This window comes from Phyllostomus discolor, chromosome 14, assembly GCF_004126475.2.
Source record: "Phyllostomus discolor isolate MPI-MPIP mPhyDis1 chromosome 14, mPhyDis1.pri.v3, whole genome shotgun sequence".
In the NCBI taxonomy this organism is placed as follows: Eukaryota; Metazoa; Chordata; class Mammalia; order Chiroptera; family Phyllostomidae; genus Phyllostomus; species Phyllostomus discolor.
This window is the reverse complement of record NC_040916.2, coordinates 17,030,572-17,045,222: the sequence shown is the minus strand read 5'-3', so window position 1 is coordinate 17,045,222 and position 14,651 is coordinate 17,030,572. Positions and strand designations below refer to the sequence as shown.

The 14,651-nt window shown below is 56.6% G+C and overlaps 1 protein-coding gene across 2 annotated transcripts in view; it reads left to right on the top strand.

The window, feature by feature from the left end:
• Positions 1 to 14,651, top strand: part of CACNA1E (calcium voltage-gated channel subunit alpha1 E) — a 410,647-nt gene that overhangs the window by 159,120 nt on the left and 236,876 nt on the right. The window contains exons 4-5 of one of the 2 annotated variants that reach the window (XM_036015954.1): positions 4,645 to 4,750; positions 5,528 to 5,667. In XM_036015954.1, coding sequence (XP_035871847.1) covers positions 4,645 to 4,750; positions 5,528 to 5,667 — 246 coding nt within the window. Of the gene's footprint in view, positions 1 to 4,537; positions 4,751 to 5,527; positions 5,668 to 14,651 lie in introns of those variants that run through there. The other variant, XM_036015953.1, reaches the window with a different exon arrangement.

The following is a 14,651-nucleotide window of genomic DNA, read 5'->3' as shown; positions in this document are numbered from 1 at the left end:
AGACAATGCAAAGGAATAAAAAAGAAAGTTAAAATAACCCTACTACCCTGAGAAAATTCATTCTTCTTCTGATAAGACAGACCTTTTTCCTTTGCTCCTTTAAGTTTTTTTTTCTTTTTACATGAAAGGGATCTTCTGTGCATGCTGTTTCCTTTCTGTGGGTCACTAATGTGTATGCGCGGGATGGGCACGAGAGGCTCAAACGGGCGGAAGTGTGGAGAGAGTACAGGGGCCTTTCGTAAGCCCACCTCTGGCTCTGCCTCTCCGGTGCTCTTCCCTTTAAAGCTGGTAAATTGATCGGTCGATGAAAGAACAGTCATTGAGTGTCCCCTGGGTGCTGGACCCCAGGGGTACAGAGGCACACAAGACGGCGAAGGCCATGTCCTTAGCCTTCCGCACCTCAGCGCTTCGGTAGCTCTGTTCGTTCGTGCTGCCAAACTGCACACAGTCTGGACGCCAGTGAGAGATGCTGCCCAAAGTGCGTTTCGGGTCAGGCACAGAGCGGAGTGGGGATCGCCGAATTCCTGGGCAGGAGGAGTCGGAGTCCTGGAAGGACTGCCGTCCATCTCGCCCCGTGAAGGGCCTCGTTCTTTGAGGTCTCGGCACCTTGGAGCTTCCTTTGATCTTCCCAAGCCACGCCCTTGCCTGGCCTGAGAGGTGCATTCTCACTTGACCCGTGGGCCGTTCTGTGAGTCTGCGGCTGCAGTAGAGCCACTGCTGTCGGGCGTGAGGTTCTGTGGCAGGAGAAATGGCAACGGTGCCTCTGAGCCAGTCCCAGGGGTGGGGCCAGCAGGAGCCCCCGCCCTGAGCCAGTGAGGGACTGTAATTCCATCGTGCCGTGGCTCCTCGCTGGAGCTGCTGCTCAGGGGCCGCTTCCCATTCATTCACGCCTGCATTTAACCTTGAGTGGGCGCCTACTGTGTACCAGAAGCTCTGTAAGCACTGCCAATGGAGAGATGAGGAAGACACTGTCCCTGCTCTCAGGGGATAGTTTTTTGTGAAGTGTCAGGGGAGAGAAATAATACAGTTGCACAATGCAAAGAGCTGTGGGGGCACAGGGAGAAACCTTCACAGGTGCGGTGACATTTCAGCTTGATCTCGACATAGGGCCAGAAAGGAGGGCAAAGGCCACTGCAGGAGGAAGCACAAGCACGAGGTGCCCCCTCTTTGTGCGTTTTACAGGCAGAGAAGTGGCCGAGAGGGTGGGGAAAGGGCTGCATGGGAGAGTGGTGGGGGCTGGCGGAACTGGTATCCTGCGTCCCTACCGTCCTTTGCTTCGTTCAGCTAGCCCACAGATGCACGCCACTCCCAGAGCCTGACCTTTTTCTTCTGCATCCGAATCTCACCTTTTAAGTGCCCCAGACATGAATTCATCCTGCGCTGTGGATGATGTATGAGGTCTAAGGGGACATCTGTCTCAAGGGGATGTGCGTTTGAACAGTTTTTGAAAGTGCGAGCCACAGGGTCCCTGAGCTGCAGGGGCCTGTAGACATCGGACGGAGACAGGTTGGCGGGGGGCAGGGGGGCGTGGAAATGAGGTCTTCTCAGAACCTACGTGTTACCAAACCCGCACCTTTAGATTCTAGCCTCCTGGCCTTAGGCAGCACCCTTCGCTGAGACCTCTTGAATTCTCAGCCGTCCAGCCACCTGGCCAGTCACAGGAAATCTGGCTCTCTCCTGCCTGCCCTGAGTGCCCTGCAGCAGTTGCCTTCCCAAGCTAGCCCGCGTTCCCTGGCAAGCCTCATGTGTCTGCACTCGGACCTAAGGGCCGGGTGAGGTAAAGACCCTAGCAGGGAGCTGTGCTTGGCTGACTAGGACAGCGCAGGTGTGGGAGTGGGAGCCAGGAGTGGGAGCCGCAGAGGGGCTGCAGAATCCACGCAGGCGTTGCTAGGCAGAGGCCTTGCAAGTAGACAGCCACCAGGACCAGCCTCGCCTACAGGTCAGCAGCCAAGAGCTCCTTTACTCTGAGTCTCTGGTTATCACTTTAAGGTTTGCAGGGGAAGAAGCCTGAACCTTCAAGCAGTCATTGATTTCAGTCAGGCCAGCGAGCGCTCGTGACATCTGCAGCTTCAGTGAGACTTGTGCGCGTCCCCAGTTCCGCCTCCCAGCGCATGGGCTGGGCTCCTTGGTCGTGTTCAGCGGCTTCCTGAACTTGAATGGGGCCTTGCCAGCCGTGACGCGCGGCCTGCTGAGCCCCGCACTTGGCCAACACTTTTGTCAGGAACAAGGACGGGACTGGTTTCTCTCTGGTCAAAAGCACCAACCCCTTCTTCCCCGTTTGTGGGACTGGCAGTGAGATCTGCCCCCAGTACCGGGGCTCCCCGAATCTTGTGTTCCCGTGAACGCCGCTCCCGAGAGAGGTGCACTGACCAAAGGGTTGGACGGTGCCGAGTTTGGGGAGTTGGTGGGAAGCCGATGGGAAGTCGGCGCACCATCCCCGACCCCCTTGGGGGGGGCGGTGCGCACTGTGTACAGCCGTGTGAAAGCCTCTGAGAAGCCCTCTGTGTGAAACCTGCTTCCCTTTACGGAGCCCGACTCCCCTCCTTTGTTTATGTCACGGCGGGTTCCTAGGACGCTGGTGCTTGGTGACCTGCGTGCCTTCAGCTTCTGTTGGCACTGGCCAGTGACTTGCAGGCAGGTCCTCAGTCCCCTTTCTGCACCTCCCCCTGGGTCCTGGTCTCAGGAGAGGGCACGGACCCCCGGGCCACCCCCTCTTCTGCCATGTTTCCGTCTTCACTCTGCCATTTGGGTCTGGGGGATTCCGGCCGCCCGCACCAGGCCCAGGACAAGCTAGCCGATCAGGAGGGCGTATGGGACCCCGGGTCCGGGTGTGGCCCCTCCCTGCTCGGTCTGCACGTGTTCAGAGCTCTGGGTGAGAGGCTGTGATGGGAGGGGAGAGTTAATAAGCCCTGTGGTCAGTGGACAGTGGTGGCCCTGGATGGCCGGTGTGAGGGGCTTGTCCTGAGAAGTGGGCATGCAGGCTAGGGGGGCACCTGTGGTGTGTATCTGCCAGTGTGGCCGGTGCCCAGGGAGACTGAGAAGGAGGGGCTTCCCACTCAGGGAGGCTGCATTCCGACTGGGAGGGTGTAAGCCACAGAGTGGGGTGAGGGGGTGGGGGGCTGCCTCTGAGGTCCTCCAAGCCCCCCAAGTTTCAGATCTGGTGGCTGAGCTCCACAAGGGGGTCCTGCGTGAGTGTGGGGGTGTGTGGGAAGGGAGGGTGGCCGGCTGCTGGAGACTGGGCTGTGACTCAGGGATGCATGGGGGGTGGGGGTGGAGACGAGAGTGGTAAGTACTCGAGTCTGAGATGCTGCTGGTCATCACAGCCCCTGCAACCTCCTGTTCGAGCACCAGGACCGCAGCAGCACCGACCACCTTTCCTACAGATGATGCCCTGTGCCCCGTCCCTCCTCTGAGATGCTCATTGCCATTCACTGGCACTGACGTCACAGTGGGGGTAGGAGGGGCATCGTGTTAGGTTCGGCCCTCCTTCTGGCTCCCCAGGGAGGGCTCTAGGTGCTACGTCTTACACGGCCACTCTGGGTGTGTTTGGGAGACAAAGAGGACCGTCCCTTCCCTTCCCTCCACTCTGCCAGAGAAGCCGCTCCGCTCTCCCACCTGGGTTCCGGAATCTGCCGGAGCACCGGTTGCTCAGTGAGACCAGTGGCAGCAGCTGGCTGGTGTTTGTCACAACAGTGGTTCGAGAATGAAATCCAGCACGCAGAGTGACTCGACTCAGGAGCCAGCGATTCTCTCCGTGCCGCCTGCTCCCAGTCCCCGCGCCCGCCTTCCCCGGGTTGTGGCACAGCCTTTCCGAGGGAGGCGGGACGCTGGCGCTAGAATCAGAATGCTGTTTTCGCAAACAGGCACAGGGAGCCCCCTCACCTGTCTTCAGGAAAGTGCAGCAGGGAAAGAGCCTGCCCGTGTTACCCATTCATTTGTCACCTGGTTCCCAGGGGCCCCGGCTTTGCTGTCACGTTGCGCCCCTGCTGTCCGTGGATGCATTGCAGAAGTGGAGGAGGGAGTAAGATGGGGCGAGGCAAGCTCCTCCCGGCCCCCTTAGATATTTTTCTGATTCGGTTATTAAGTAGAAGGGAGGGCATGTGGACAGAATTGGCCCTTTTCCGAGAGCTCTTCCACTCAGGGGAGCAGAGGTTCTGGGCTGGGGGGCGGGAGCGGGACCCCAGCTGTCGTGCCCAGAGACGGCAGCAGCCGGGCACAGCCGTGTTCTTGCCGAGGCCTCGGGCGGTCCAGCGGTTTGAAGACTGGGAAGCAGAGGGGTCTGCGAGGGCGTCAGCGACTCTTCCTCCCTTCTCTTCCTCCTTTTCAGCCGCAGCTAATTCCCGGGTAGGGCCTTGAGTTCTCTAAGTGCCTGGAGTGTCTACCATATGTCTAGCTATACTCTTTACGGGCTCCCCCTTTCCCCCCCCCCCCCCCGGAAAAGGTGCTTTGTGTTCAGAGCCCAATCCAAAATGGTTGTAACTTCCCGGGCTAAGCACAGCCCGCTGTCCTGCGTGCTCGAATCAAGCACTGTACAGGCTGCACGGCCACAGCGGGCGTTGATGAGCTTGTGTGTTGATGTGCACGGTCATCCAGGGGCTGCGCCCCTCTCTGGGTGGATCTCTTCCTTAACTCCTCCCCCCCCACGCCCTTTGAGTACATGATCCTGGCCACCATCATCGCCAACTGCATCGTCCTGGCTCTGGAGCAGCATCTTCCCGAGGACGACAAGACCCCGATGTCCCGCAGGCTGGTAGGTGCCTCCCTCCTCTCGCCTTTCTGTTCCCCATCCTCGTCCCCGGCCCCCATCTCCTCTGCCCCATCGCCTGGCCCTTTCCCTCCTCCCTGCCCCATGGCACTATGAGGAACCCCACTGGGATGCATCAGGCAAGAGGACTGACCTTTCTCACGCCTGCCCCCAGGGAGCTCTGAGGGCATTGCTAGCGCTGGGTACAGGAAGGAGGGGCGGGTGCAGGGCCCATTGTCCCCTTTCCCAAGGGACGTCCGCAGTGGGAGGAGGAAGGAAGGCAAAGGGGGGAGGATGAAGGTCACTCGAAGCCTGTGTGCATGCACGGTGGCGAACTTCCCAAATGTCACTCGCATATTCTTTGTAAAAGATAGCTCACCTTTCTAGTGTATCCCCCTAAAGAAAGCAAACAAATAGTTTAAAGTTCAAATGTGTGGGCGTCTCCCACCTGATTACCTGTGGATGCCAAGCCTTGGGCATTCCACCGAAGTGAAGGCCGGCCGTGGAAAAGCCACTCTGTTGGGGCAAAGCCAGCACTGTGGGTCATCCCACGGGAAGCCGTCTGGTCTTGGCTGTCTCTGCGGTCGGTCCCCCGGCCCCCCTTGCCTCGTGCACTTCCCGAGTCCCCCGGCCCCCTCACCACCCCCCTGTGCCTGGGGCAGATGTCCAAGTGTCCCACAGGAGTGAGGAGAGGTCGGAGCGGAGGGGTGGCTGAGCGAGCCCTCGCCTGCCTCTCGTGCGGCACGGCCCCCCTGACCGGCACCTCTGCTCTTTGTCCCGCAGGAGAAGACGGAGCCGTATTTCATTGGGATCTTTTGCTTTGAAGCTGGGATCAAAATCGTGGCCCTGGGGTTCATCTTCCACAAGGGCTCGTACCTCCGCAATGGCTGGAACGTCATGGACTTCATCGTGGTTCTCAGCGGGTGAGTGCGCCTCCGGCGTCTTCTCTGTGAGCTGCGGGGGAGGGGGCCGTGGTGTTCTCAAGAGGCTGACACAGCGAACCCCGGGGTGGGGAGTCAGCAGGTGCAGAGGAAAGGGTTCAAGGATTAAATTCTCCCATGGGGCTGGACCAGGGGTGACCCACCTGCGGGGGAACACGGGTCCTCTGTGGAGATGCGTGTGACCCTCTGCGGAGGCCCGCAACCCAAGGTCATGCTGCTGCTGCTGCTGCTGCTGCTGCTGCTTCTGGTTTCCCACCCCGTGCTTGGCTCGTGCTGAACACACGTCCCGGCTGGTCTTAGCCGGAGGGGCACCCCCGAAAGATGGGCCAAGAGATGCGGTTTTCGTTCAGAGCTTGGAGAAGGCCCCAACCATATCTTCTGAATGGGTGATTGAGACTCGTGTTCTGACAGCAGAATTCCGTATGATTTGCAGATTTATCAACATGAGGAGGCATGGAACTGAGTCCCACTAAAATGCTGGATAAATGATGCCTTTGGAAGTTAATGCAGCAACTGCGCATGGCAGCTGCCCCGGTGTCGTGGGCAGCACGTTTATTCAGATGCCTGACAGATCACCCTTTCTGTTGAAATGAACAGGGCGCGCCTGTACGGGGCTGGTCCAGCGCCATTGGCGGCTTGTGTGATGGGCCTCGGGACTGGTGGTGACAGGCATGCCATGTTGGTCTCTGTGTCAGGTGGTTCTTGGTGGCTGGAGGGGCGAGCCCAGCCCTCGGGGTGGCCCCTGTGCCTCGTGGGTCTGGCAGCAAGAGGTGGGGCATGGATGTCCTGTCCCCTTACCCAGCCGCCTGTCAGGCAGCAGTTCCCACTTGGGAGGGGAAGGGGCTGGTGGAGTGGGAAAGGGGGGAGGGGCGGAGTATGAGCTACCATTATAATTGGCCAAAGGGGAGGGGAGCAAAGTAGAAGTTTCTTCCGGGAACAGCCAGAGGACCGGGGTTGGTAGGCTGGTCACGACTGAGAAGAGTAAGCGCTTGGGAACGTTTGCATGTATTCATCGTCTGCTGGAATGGACATAATGCTTGCATTTCTAACCCTCACGCCAATTGCGATAAAGCGAGCAAGTCGAAGGTGTAATGGGTTGGAATTTACAAATGGAAGCTTATAGGCAGCCAGCTCCTCAATACCGGGAACAGATTAAACAGAGGTGATTATTTATGTTGAAAAACACCTGTTTTCATACAAAAGGATTTTCTGCAGGTTATTTGCCTAAATGAAAAATCTACTGCATTTTAAATATGCACATAAAGTGTGTAAAGATACAGTTTATACATAGCATTTGAGAGGTACATGATCACAGAATGCAGCACACCTGGGCGATGTCTTATTATTTGTTTTTTTCCAGCTTTATTGGGGTATGCCTGACAAACCAAACTTGTATATAAAGTGTACTCTGTGGCATTTTGATAAATGTGTATTTTGTGGAATGGTTACCACCGTCAGGCTAATTTAACAGGTCCATCGCCTCGCCTAGTTACCTTTCTGTGCATGTGGTGAGAACACTTCATATCACCCTCTTAGCGAATTTCAAGTGTAAAATACATGATCATTAGCCATGGCACCGGGCTGTGCATTATTAGGTCTCCGGAGTGTATTCATCTATAGATGAAGGTTTGCACCCTTCGGTCAGCCTCTCCCCCTTCCCCGCCCTCCAGCCCCTGGTCACCAGCGTTCTTTTCTCTGTTACTGCACGTTTGATTTTTTTTTCAATTCCGCATATAAGTGAGATCATACGGAATTTGTCTTTCTGTGTCTGGCTTATTGCGCCGAGTGTACTATCCTCTAGGGTCCTCGATGTTGTCACCAGTGGCAGGATTAGCTTCTCTTTCAGGGCCGACTAATAGTTCATTGGGCAGGTACTATATATAACAGATGGGTGTGTGTATGCACCCCCCCCACACACACATTGTCTGTCCATTCATCTGGTCACCGACACTTGGGTTGTTTCAGCACCTGGGCTGCTGCACGTGATGCTGGAATGTATATGGGAGTGTGGGTGAAGCTTTTCCTGACAGGGATTTCATTTCCTCCGGATGTATGCCCGGACGTGGGGCTGCTGGCTCACGGGGGGGCGGGGGGGCAGTTCTGTTTTCCATTTCTTGAGGACCCTCTGTCCTGTCCCGCACAGCGGCGGCACCAGTGTGCGTCCCCACCGACAGTGCACCAGGGTTCCCTTTTCTCCGCATCCCCGCCTTAGGTGTTAGCTTGTGTGTCTGACTTTTTGCTTTTTGATAACAGCTGGGTGATAATGTAAGGGTCTCCAACACCAGTAACGTCTGCTGTAGAGTGCAAAGTGTAGGTGAGAATCCACGTCACTCGGAAGGAAGAGTGGTCTGTCCAGGGGGGAAGCGCCGTGGTGCGTGTGTATTGCGTGTTAGGGCCGTGGGACCCCCGGGTCCCCTGAGTTGTGTGTGTGTGTCGGACACCCTGTGAAAGTTCCCATCTCGTCCGTTTATTTTCACTTTAAACTGTTCTATGGTCATTAAAAAATATGGAAAACACAGAAAAGTTGAAAGAAGAAAAAAACAGTTTCCTGATTAAGAAAAATTCCTGATCATTTTGTGATATTTCCTCCCAGCCCTTCAGTGCTAAGCAAGCCCTCTTTTCAACGCTGGAAATTTCGCTGCTTGTTCTCCATGTAGTAAGAGCGTTTGTCATATATTACTCCATATTTTGGTTAAAACCTGTACTGATTCGTCAGCAGTTTTTTGAATGGATAAGTGCCGCTTACTTCTCCATTTTTGCCATTGTTTGACACTTAGATTGCTTTCTGTTTGGGGCCATTATAAATAATTATTCGAGATGCTCCGATGTACATTGTTAGGACGTCGCCTTTTAAGAGGTGTTGTGACAGGCTGAAGTGCTCCCACAGGGGGACCTGCCATTCTGGCACCAGGCCCAGGGACTGGGCTGTGTGAGGGGAGGCGGAGGCCTGGACCCTTGGACGGGATGAGGGCAGAAGGGCGGGCGCCCGGCATGGCCTTAAATAAGGATCCCATGGTTGATGGAGCAGGTTTGTGGGGGTCAGCAGGGCCGTCTGTCAGCCTGGCCAGGAAGGCCATCTGTGTCCCCACCTGCGTGCATGGGGGCATGGGGGGCATCCAGCCCCTGGCCAAGTCACGCGTCCCCTCTCTCCTCTCTCCACCCAGGCCTTGCACGTCCCGTTCTTAGTGGCTCTTCAGATTCTGCTGAAAGGCCACTGCTGTCCATCTGGGCCGATGGACTTGCCCGTTCTTCCTGCGCCTGCCGATTTTTCCTGTCTCCTTAACTTACACGTGAATGGGCTCCAGGGAAGAGGCCTGGCATCCCTTGAACGCACTCCAGCGTCCTGAGATGGGCTCTGTGGGCTGCGGTTCTGTCCCGCAGGACTGGATCATCAGGTTCAGTCTCACGCGTACACGGTGCTGCCTTCTACCAAGTTCATTTCCCCACGCACACTGCCCATGCTGCAACATCTCTACAATCAGCCTGCGTCTTACGATAGTGGCGTGATATAGTTTGACTGATAGCATTTCTCTTTCTCCCTTCGTGGTGTATCAAATCACAGGACATTGTACAAGTGTTGGGGTCTGGAATCTGTTGTGATGCCATCCCAGGGACGTGTCAGAGCAGGCCTCTGAGACGAGTCACCTGGTGTTCGGAGACGTGGAGTGCTCAGGCCAAGGGCACCTGCCTCCTGACAGCAGGCCCCACAGTTGGAGCTGTGCCCTCTGACCTGGGCTGGCGCTCTCACCCCTGCCCTGTGCAGCCCCTCCAGGCTTCCTGGCACCAGCCCCCACAGCTGTCCCTGCTGGCAGCTCTTCCTTCCCACCTCAGCTCCCGGTGTCACCTCAGAGCTTCCCTCCTGTGCTCAAGAGGAGTGGCAGGTGCAGGAGCCGGATCAGCAGGGGCTGCGCCTGCAGGATATTCAGCTCTGTTGTGTGACTGGAGGGGCGGCATGGGGGTGGGGCTGAGGAGTCAGACAGATAGCCGGCTCAGTGAAAGGCCTCTATCACTGACCTTCCCTAAGAAACAGAACCACTGGGCCCCGCCATCTGGCCTTTGCCTCTGACCTTCTAACCTTTAGTATTCTCAGGTCTGTAAGTTGTGGGAGTTCAGGGTGTGCAAGTTGATTTTTGTATGCTAGTCCCCGACCCTCCTTGTGGTCCCCCAGAGGGGATCCTGTTCTTTTGTAGATGAAGAAATGGAGGTTCAGACAGACGGGGTTTGGGACCCACTAGGAGGCACACGCTCCAGGACTTGAGCCCCTGTCTTCTGGCCCCAAGCCCCCTCTTCAGCACGCATTTTCCCACACCACCCGTCACCCTGCAGCTTATGGGCTTCACGCTTCTGTAGCTCTTTGGTGGCCGTTCCATCATTTTCCCTCCCAAGCCCATGGGATGGGCTTTGAGGGGGAGGGTGTAGCCTGGCAGCTGTCCCTGACCCAAAGCTGAGGCTCCACGTGTGATGTGGGGAGGGCCAGAGCCTGTGTCCCATCTGCAGAGTTCTCTCTCTGTGGGCTCGGGGTGACACTCTCTGGGCTATGGTTAAGCCAGAAGGTGCATGAATGATTCTCGTGGCTTAATGCCTAAAGACGCATCCAAAGTTCCAGCCTGTTTTTTCATTAGTTGGCTGTTCATGCATTCACTGATCTAGGCATCCATTCATTCATTCAACAAAACTCGTATTGTTGGATGCTCAAGCACCTGCTGGGACTGAGACACACCTAAGGTCACGTATTCTCCTTTCTTCTAAAAAAGCAGTGGAATTTGCCATTTTTCTCTTAAACAAACTGTTAGCTTATATGTCTTGCAATCTTCTCGTGTATTGATAACAGTTCAGGAGGTGTTATTTCTAAACATTTGTCAGGCCACCTGGAGAAATCAAAATAATTTGAAGTCACTATTACATATTCATTTTATAATAAGTACCAGTGCCTGGAGTAGGTGGGCAAATGATCAAGGATGGGGAGAGCTCAAAGGCTCTCCTAAGCCGCAGGCAAGAACAGGAGAGTGAGCCAGGGCCTGGGTTCTAGCAGGGACTTAATAAATGCTCACTGAACTGATTATTCGCTTCACCCCAGATTCTCTTATCACTTGTGGGATGCAGAGGAGGATGCTAAGGGAAGTCTGGGCCTGGGCTGAGGTTGTCTGTCCCCAGCCCTTGCTTCCCCTTGGTCTGGCTGAGCCAGGTAATATCTTCACCTGTCTCAGGTACCTGTGACGGCCCCCTTTGCTCATGTTCTGATCGCTCTGTTAGGGAAAGGAAAGCTGGGAGCTCAACCTCTAGGCCAGTAAGAGGCATTAGCTTCCGGTGGTGGGGGCCATTTATGGGGTTTCTCAGTGTTACTTCCTAGGTGATGGGGTGGGGCAGGGTCCGGGCTGAATATGAAGACCCATCCTCTTAGAGGTGGCTGGGGTGGGGGAGGGGGAAGGAGATGCCAGGAGTAGCCCATCATCTGGCGTTAGAATGACAGCTGCCATCTATTAAGCCATGTGCCAAAGACTACATTTTATATCTGTGTATATCAATGTCTATGCAAAAGACATAAATGCCATTTCTAATCCTAAAAGTCACACTGCACGGTAAGAATTATTAGGCCTGATTATTATTGCCCATGCCCATTTTACAGGCGAGGAAGCTGAGACACGGGCAATTTCAGTGAGTTGCCCGAACTCAAATGGGTGGCATAGTAAAGCCGGAATCTGAGCCTGGTCTCCTGGCCTGTGGTTCTGGTGCCTCCCTCAGCCACGCCGTCTCCTTACTTCCCCGGAGCGACTTCCGGTTCCAGCCACCTGGTGAGAAGTGCGCTGCCCCTTCCCCTGGGAACCCCTTCTCTTTGGTTGTATGTTAAAACCTTGGTGATATTACAGAGCCACAGTTGAGTGTTGGTGATTTTGTTATTTTTGCATAAAAAAAAAAAAAAACAAGATTAACCCCCGGACATACTCTGCCGCCAGTTTTTCCGGCTTTGCTGTACTCGTACCTGCGGGTACCTGGGCTCACCGCTGGAGAGTGGGCAGGTGTGTCTGAGCTGGGGCTCGTCCTCCCTCCTCTACCAAGGAGGCCATCACTCCAGGGCGTAGGCGACCACCTGTCCCCTCCCCACTATCTTCCTTCAAGTCCTTCCACAGACCTTACTGAGTACCCACAGCACACCAGGCACTGTGTGGCTGTGGGTGGGCCGGGCTGGGTGCTGCCCACGAGGACACCTTGCCATGAAAACCCAGAAGGGCACTGGCCTCTCTTTGGAGGACTCAGGACATCTTCCTGAAGGAAGCAGCATTTAAATCGGGGTGTGAGGATGGGCAGGCAGCACTTAGCTAGACGGGGAAGGGGGGAACTTCTCTGGGGGCAAGCATGCTACATACAGGTCCTTGAAGGTGAGAGAGCAGGAGCTTCCAGGGAGTCGGTGAGACTGGCAGTGGGAGATGAGCCTAGAGAGGTCACTGGGGGCCAGGTTAGCCCCTGCCGGGAGCTTGTGCTGTTGCTGGAGGGCCTTGGAGAGCAGCCGCAGGCTGCGAGCGCGGGTGGAATGCCGCACAGTCTTTTGCAGCCTGGAACCGACTCCCAGGCAAGGGCACGGAAGGACGAAGGAGGCCACGACCGTGTCCTTTGCTGCCCTTGGGAGAGGGCGCGCTCCCCCAGCAGGGTGGGGGAAGACCAGGGAAAGGGGGACAGGGAAGAGCCTGAGGATGAGCTGCAGACTTGCTGGGAGCCACCCCCGCAGGGCCCCGGCAGGACCCCAGCTTGTCGCCAGCGGCACATGTGGAGCGCTGCAGCCTGAAGCCCGTGGGTAGGAGGACGCTCTCCGGAGCTAAATATACGTGGATAGGTATTTTTAGAGGGTTTCTGTAAGGAGGCCGCCCTAATACACGAGTTTCCCGAGAGCTAACAATCGAGGAACGCACACTCTCCTTGCCAGAGCACCGTCTCCGCGGTGCCGAGAACGTGGGGGCAGTGCTGCGAATGCGGCCCAGGCCCCCCACCCGATTTAAACCTCCGCTGCGGTAGTGTGGTGACACTTGGTATTTATACAGCATCTCCGCGCAGTGCGCCTGGCAAGATCCCGCAGATCTGTTTTTTACTCATCTTCCCCACTCCCAGTGGGCGAATCGGGGGTGGGGGTGGGAGGTGGGGAGCACGGAAGGGAGGGAGTGGAGGGAGGAGGCATAAGAACCCCTCAGTTGGAGATGGGGACACTGAGGCCGAGGGAGGCAGTGTCAGGGCCTGGAGCTACTCCAAGGAGCAGAGTCCGTAGAAGGAGGTGAGGCGTCCGTGCCTTCCTCCTGGTTTGGGGTGCGGTGCGGTGCGGTGCCGGTGCTGAAGCCGGGCGGCCTCTCCAGTCCTCTTTCCCCAAGGACTTGGCGGCTGCCCTTCCTTCGGATCGTCCTCCGCCTCCTGGCTGGCTCCTCCTTCATTTCCGGCCCCTCACGGAGGACCAGGCTGCTACTCGCAGTCTGTGCTCTCAGAACGTTCCTCTTTCCCTTGCATTTCCCTCCAGATGGGGGAAGGATGGGAAAGATCGAGTGCGAATACGGGGTTGGGTTGGGGGGCGGGGACTTGGGCAGAAGGCGGAGCTTACAGGTCTCTCGTTAGCTCTGTGCTGGTGACACACCCAGTGTCCCCCGGGGAGAGTCCGCTTGAGAGGCCCGGCTGGTAGGTGACAGGGGGTTGAGCTGGGGTGACTCCCTGGGTGAGAGAGAAGTTTCTCCTGTGTGCACTTCGTCTCTCCTGGACTGAGAGTCAGCACTGGTCCGTTCAGCAGGTGCGTGTCAGTACCTGCTCTGTTCTAGGTGTACGGCACTGCTGCTGGGATGGCTTCTCTCTGCCGAAAGGCTGCTTTTGGCCGCCTCGCTGGTGGACAGGAGCCCAAACCCGGGAGAGCTGAGGGGGAACTTGACCTGGCCTTGGTGTCAGCAAAGGGGTGGGAAGCCGGAGCGGGTGGAGGGAGGTTCAGAATCCCCAGTAGTTTGGCTTGGGATTGTTTTCTGGCTCCACATTCATTCAGGGTCATGCAGGGAAAGAAACTATGGCGAGGTGCTTTCTGAGTCTGGGGCTGCCACCTGAAGGCGTTGTCACCACCGCGCGTGAGTGCACGGGGAGGAGGGTGGCAGGGCTGGAAATGCCCATTCTGGGGCCTGTGGGCAAAGCAGAGACAGATGTGGCAGAAGTGCCCGTTCCGTAGGTCCACAGGACAGAGATAAAAATGAAAAGGAGCGTTTACATTTCTGTCCTGTGGGTCACGTGTGTCCCGTCACTCGGGGAGAGGTCTGTGCACCGGCTCCCTATCGTGAACACAGCCCACACTCAGTATAAGTGTGTCTGGGGAAGTGTGAGACACAGCGGTTCTGTGTAACGTTCGTATCCCCGGGGTCAGGCAGCGGCAAGGTGATGGGTGCAGAGTCGTTGCTGAGGGAAGCAGTAGGTGGAGCCAGGCAGGTGTGGGCAGGTGTGGGCAGGTGTGGGCAGGGAAAGGGAAGTTCAGGCTGGGCTCACCGGAACTTCTCGCTGCATTGAGACATGGGAGAAAGATGGATTTGTCCGTCCCTCTCTCATGAGTTACTTTTCCCAGAAGAGAAACCGGGGCCCCAGAGCCGAGCCACTTGTCTAGGGTGGTGAGCGGGGGCTGGCATCCTGGTTTCTGTCACCCCAAATTTGGGACTCGGGGTAGTCACATTCTGTCACTGCTGGCCTTGGGAACCTGCCACTCAATTGTGCTCGGCCCCAAGCTGGCGGTGTTAAGAAATAAGATTTTTTTTTGCGAGGTGGCTGGAACATATGTGTACAACTTATATGGGAACGGTTTGGTGGAGTGGGAACGGTTTGGTGGAGTGGGAACAGTTTGGTGGAGTGGGAACAGTTTGGTGGAGTGGACTGAATGGACGCGGGGGCCCTGGTTCGGTCCCGACCCCGCCCCACCACACCTCCTGCCCGTGACCGGAGGCGACACGTCCACCATCTCGGCGTCC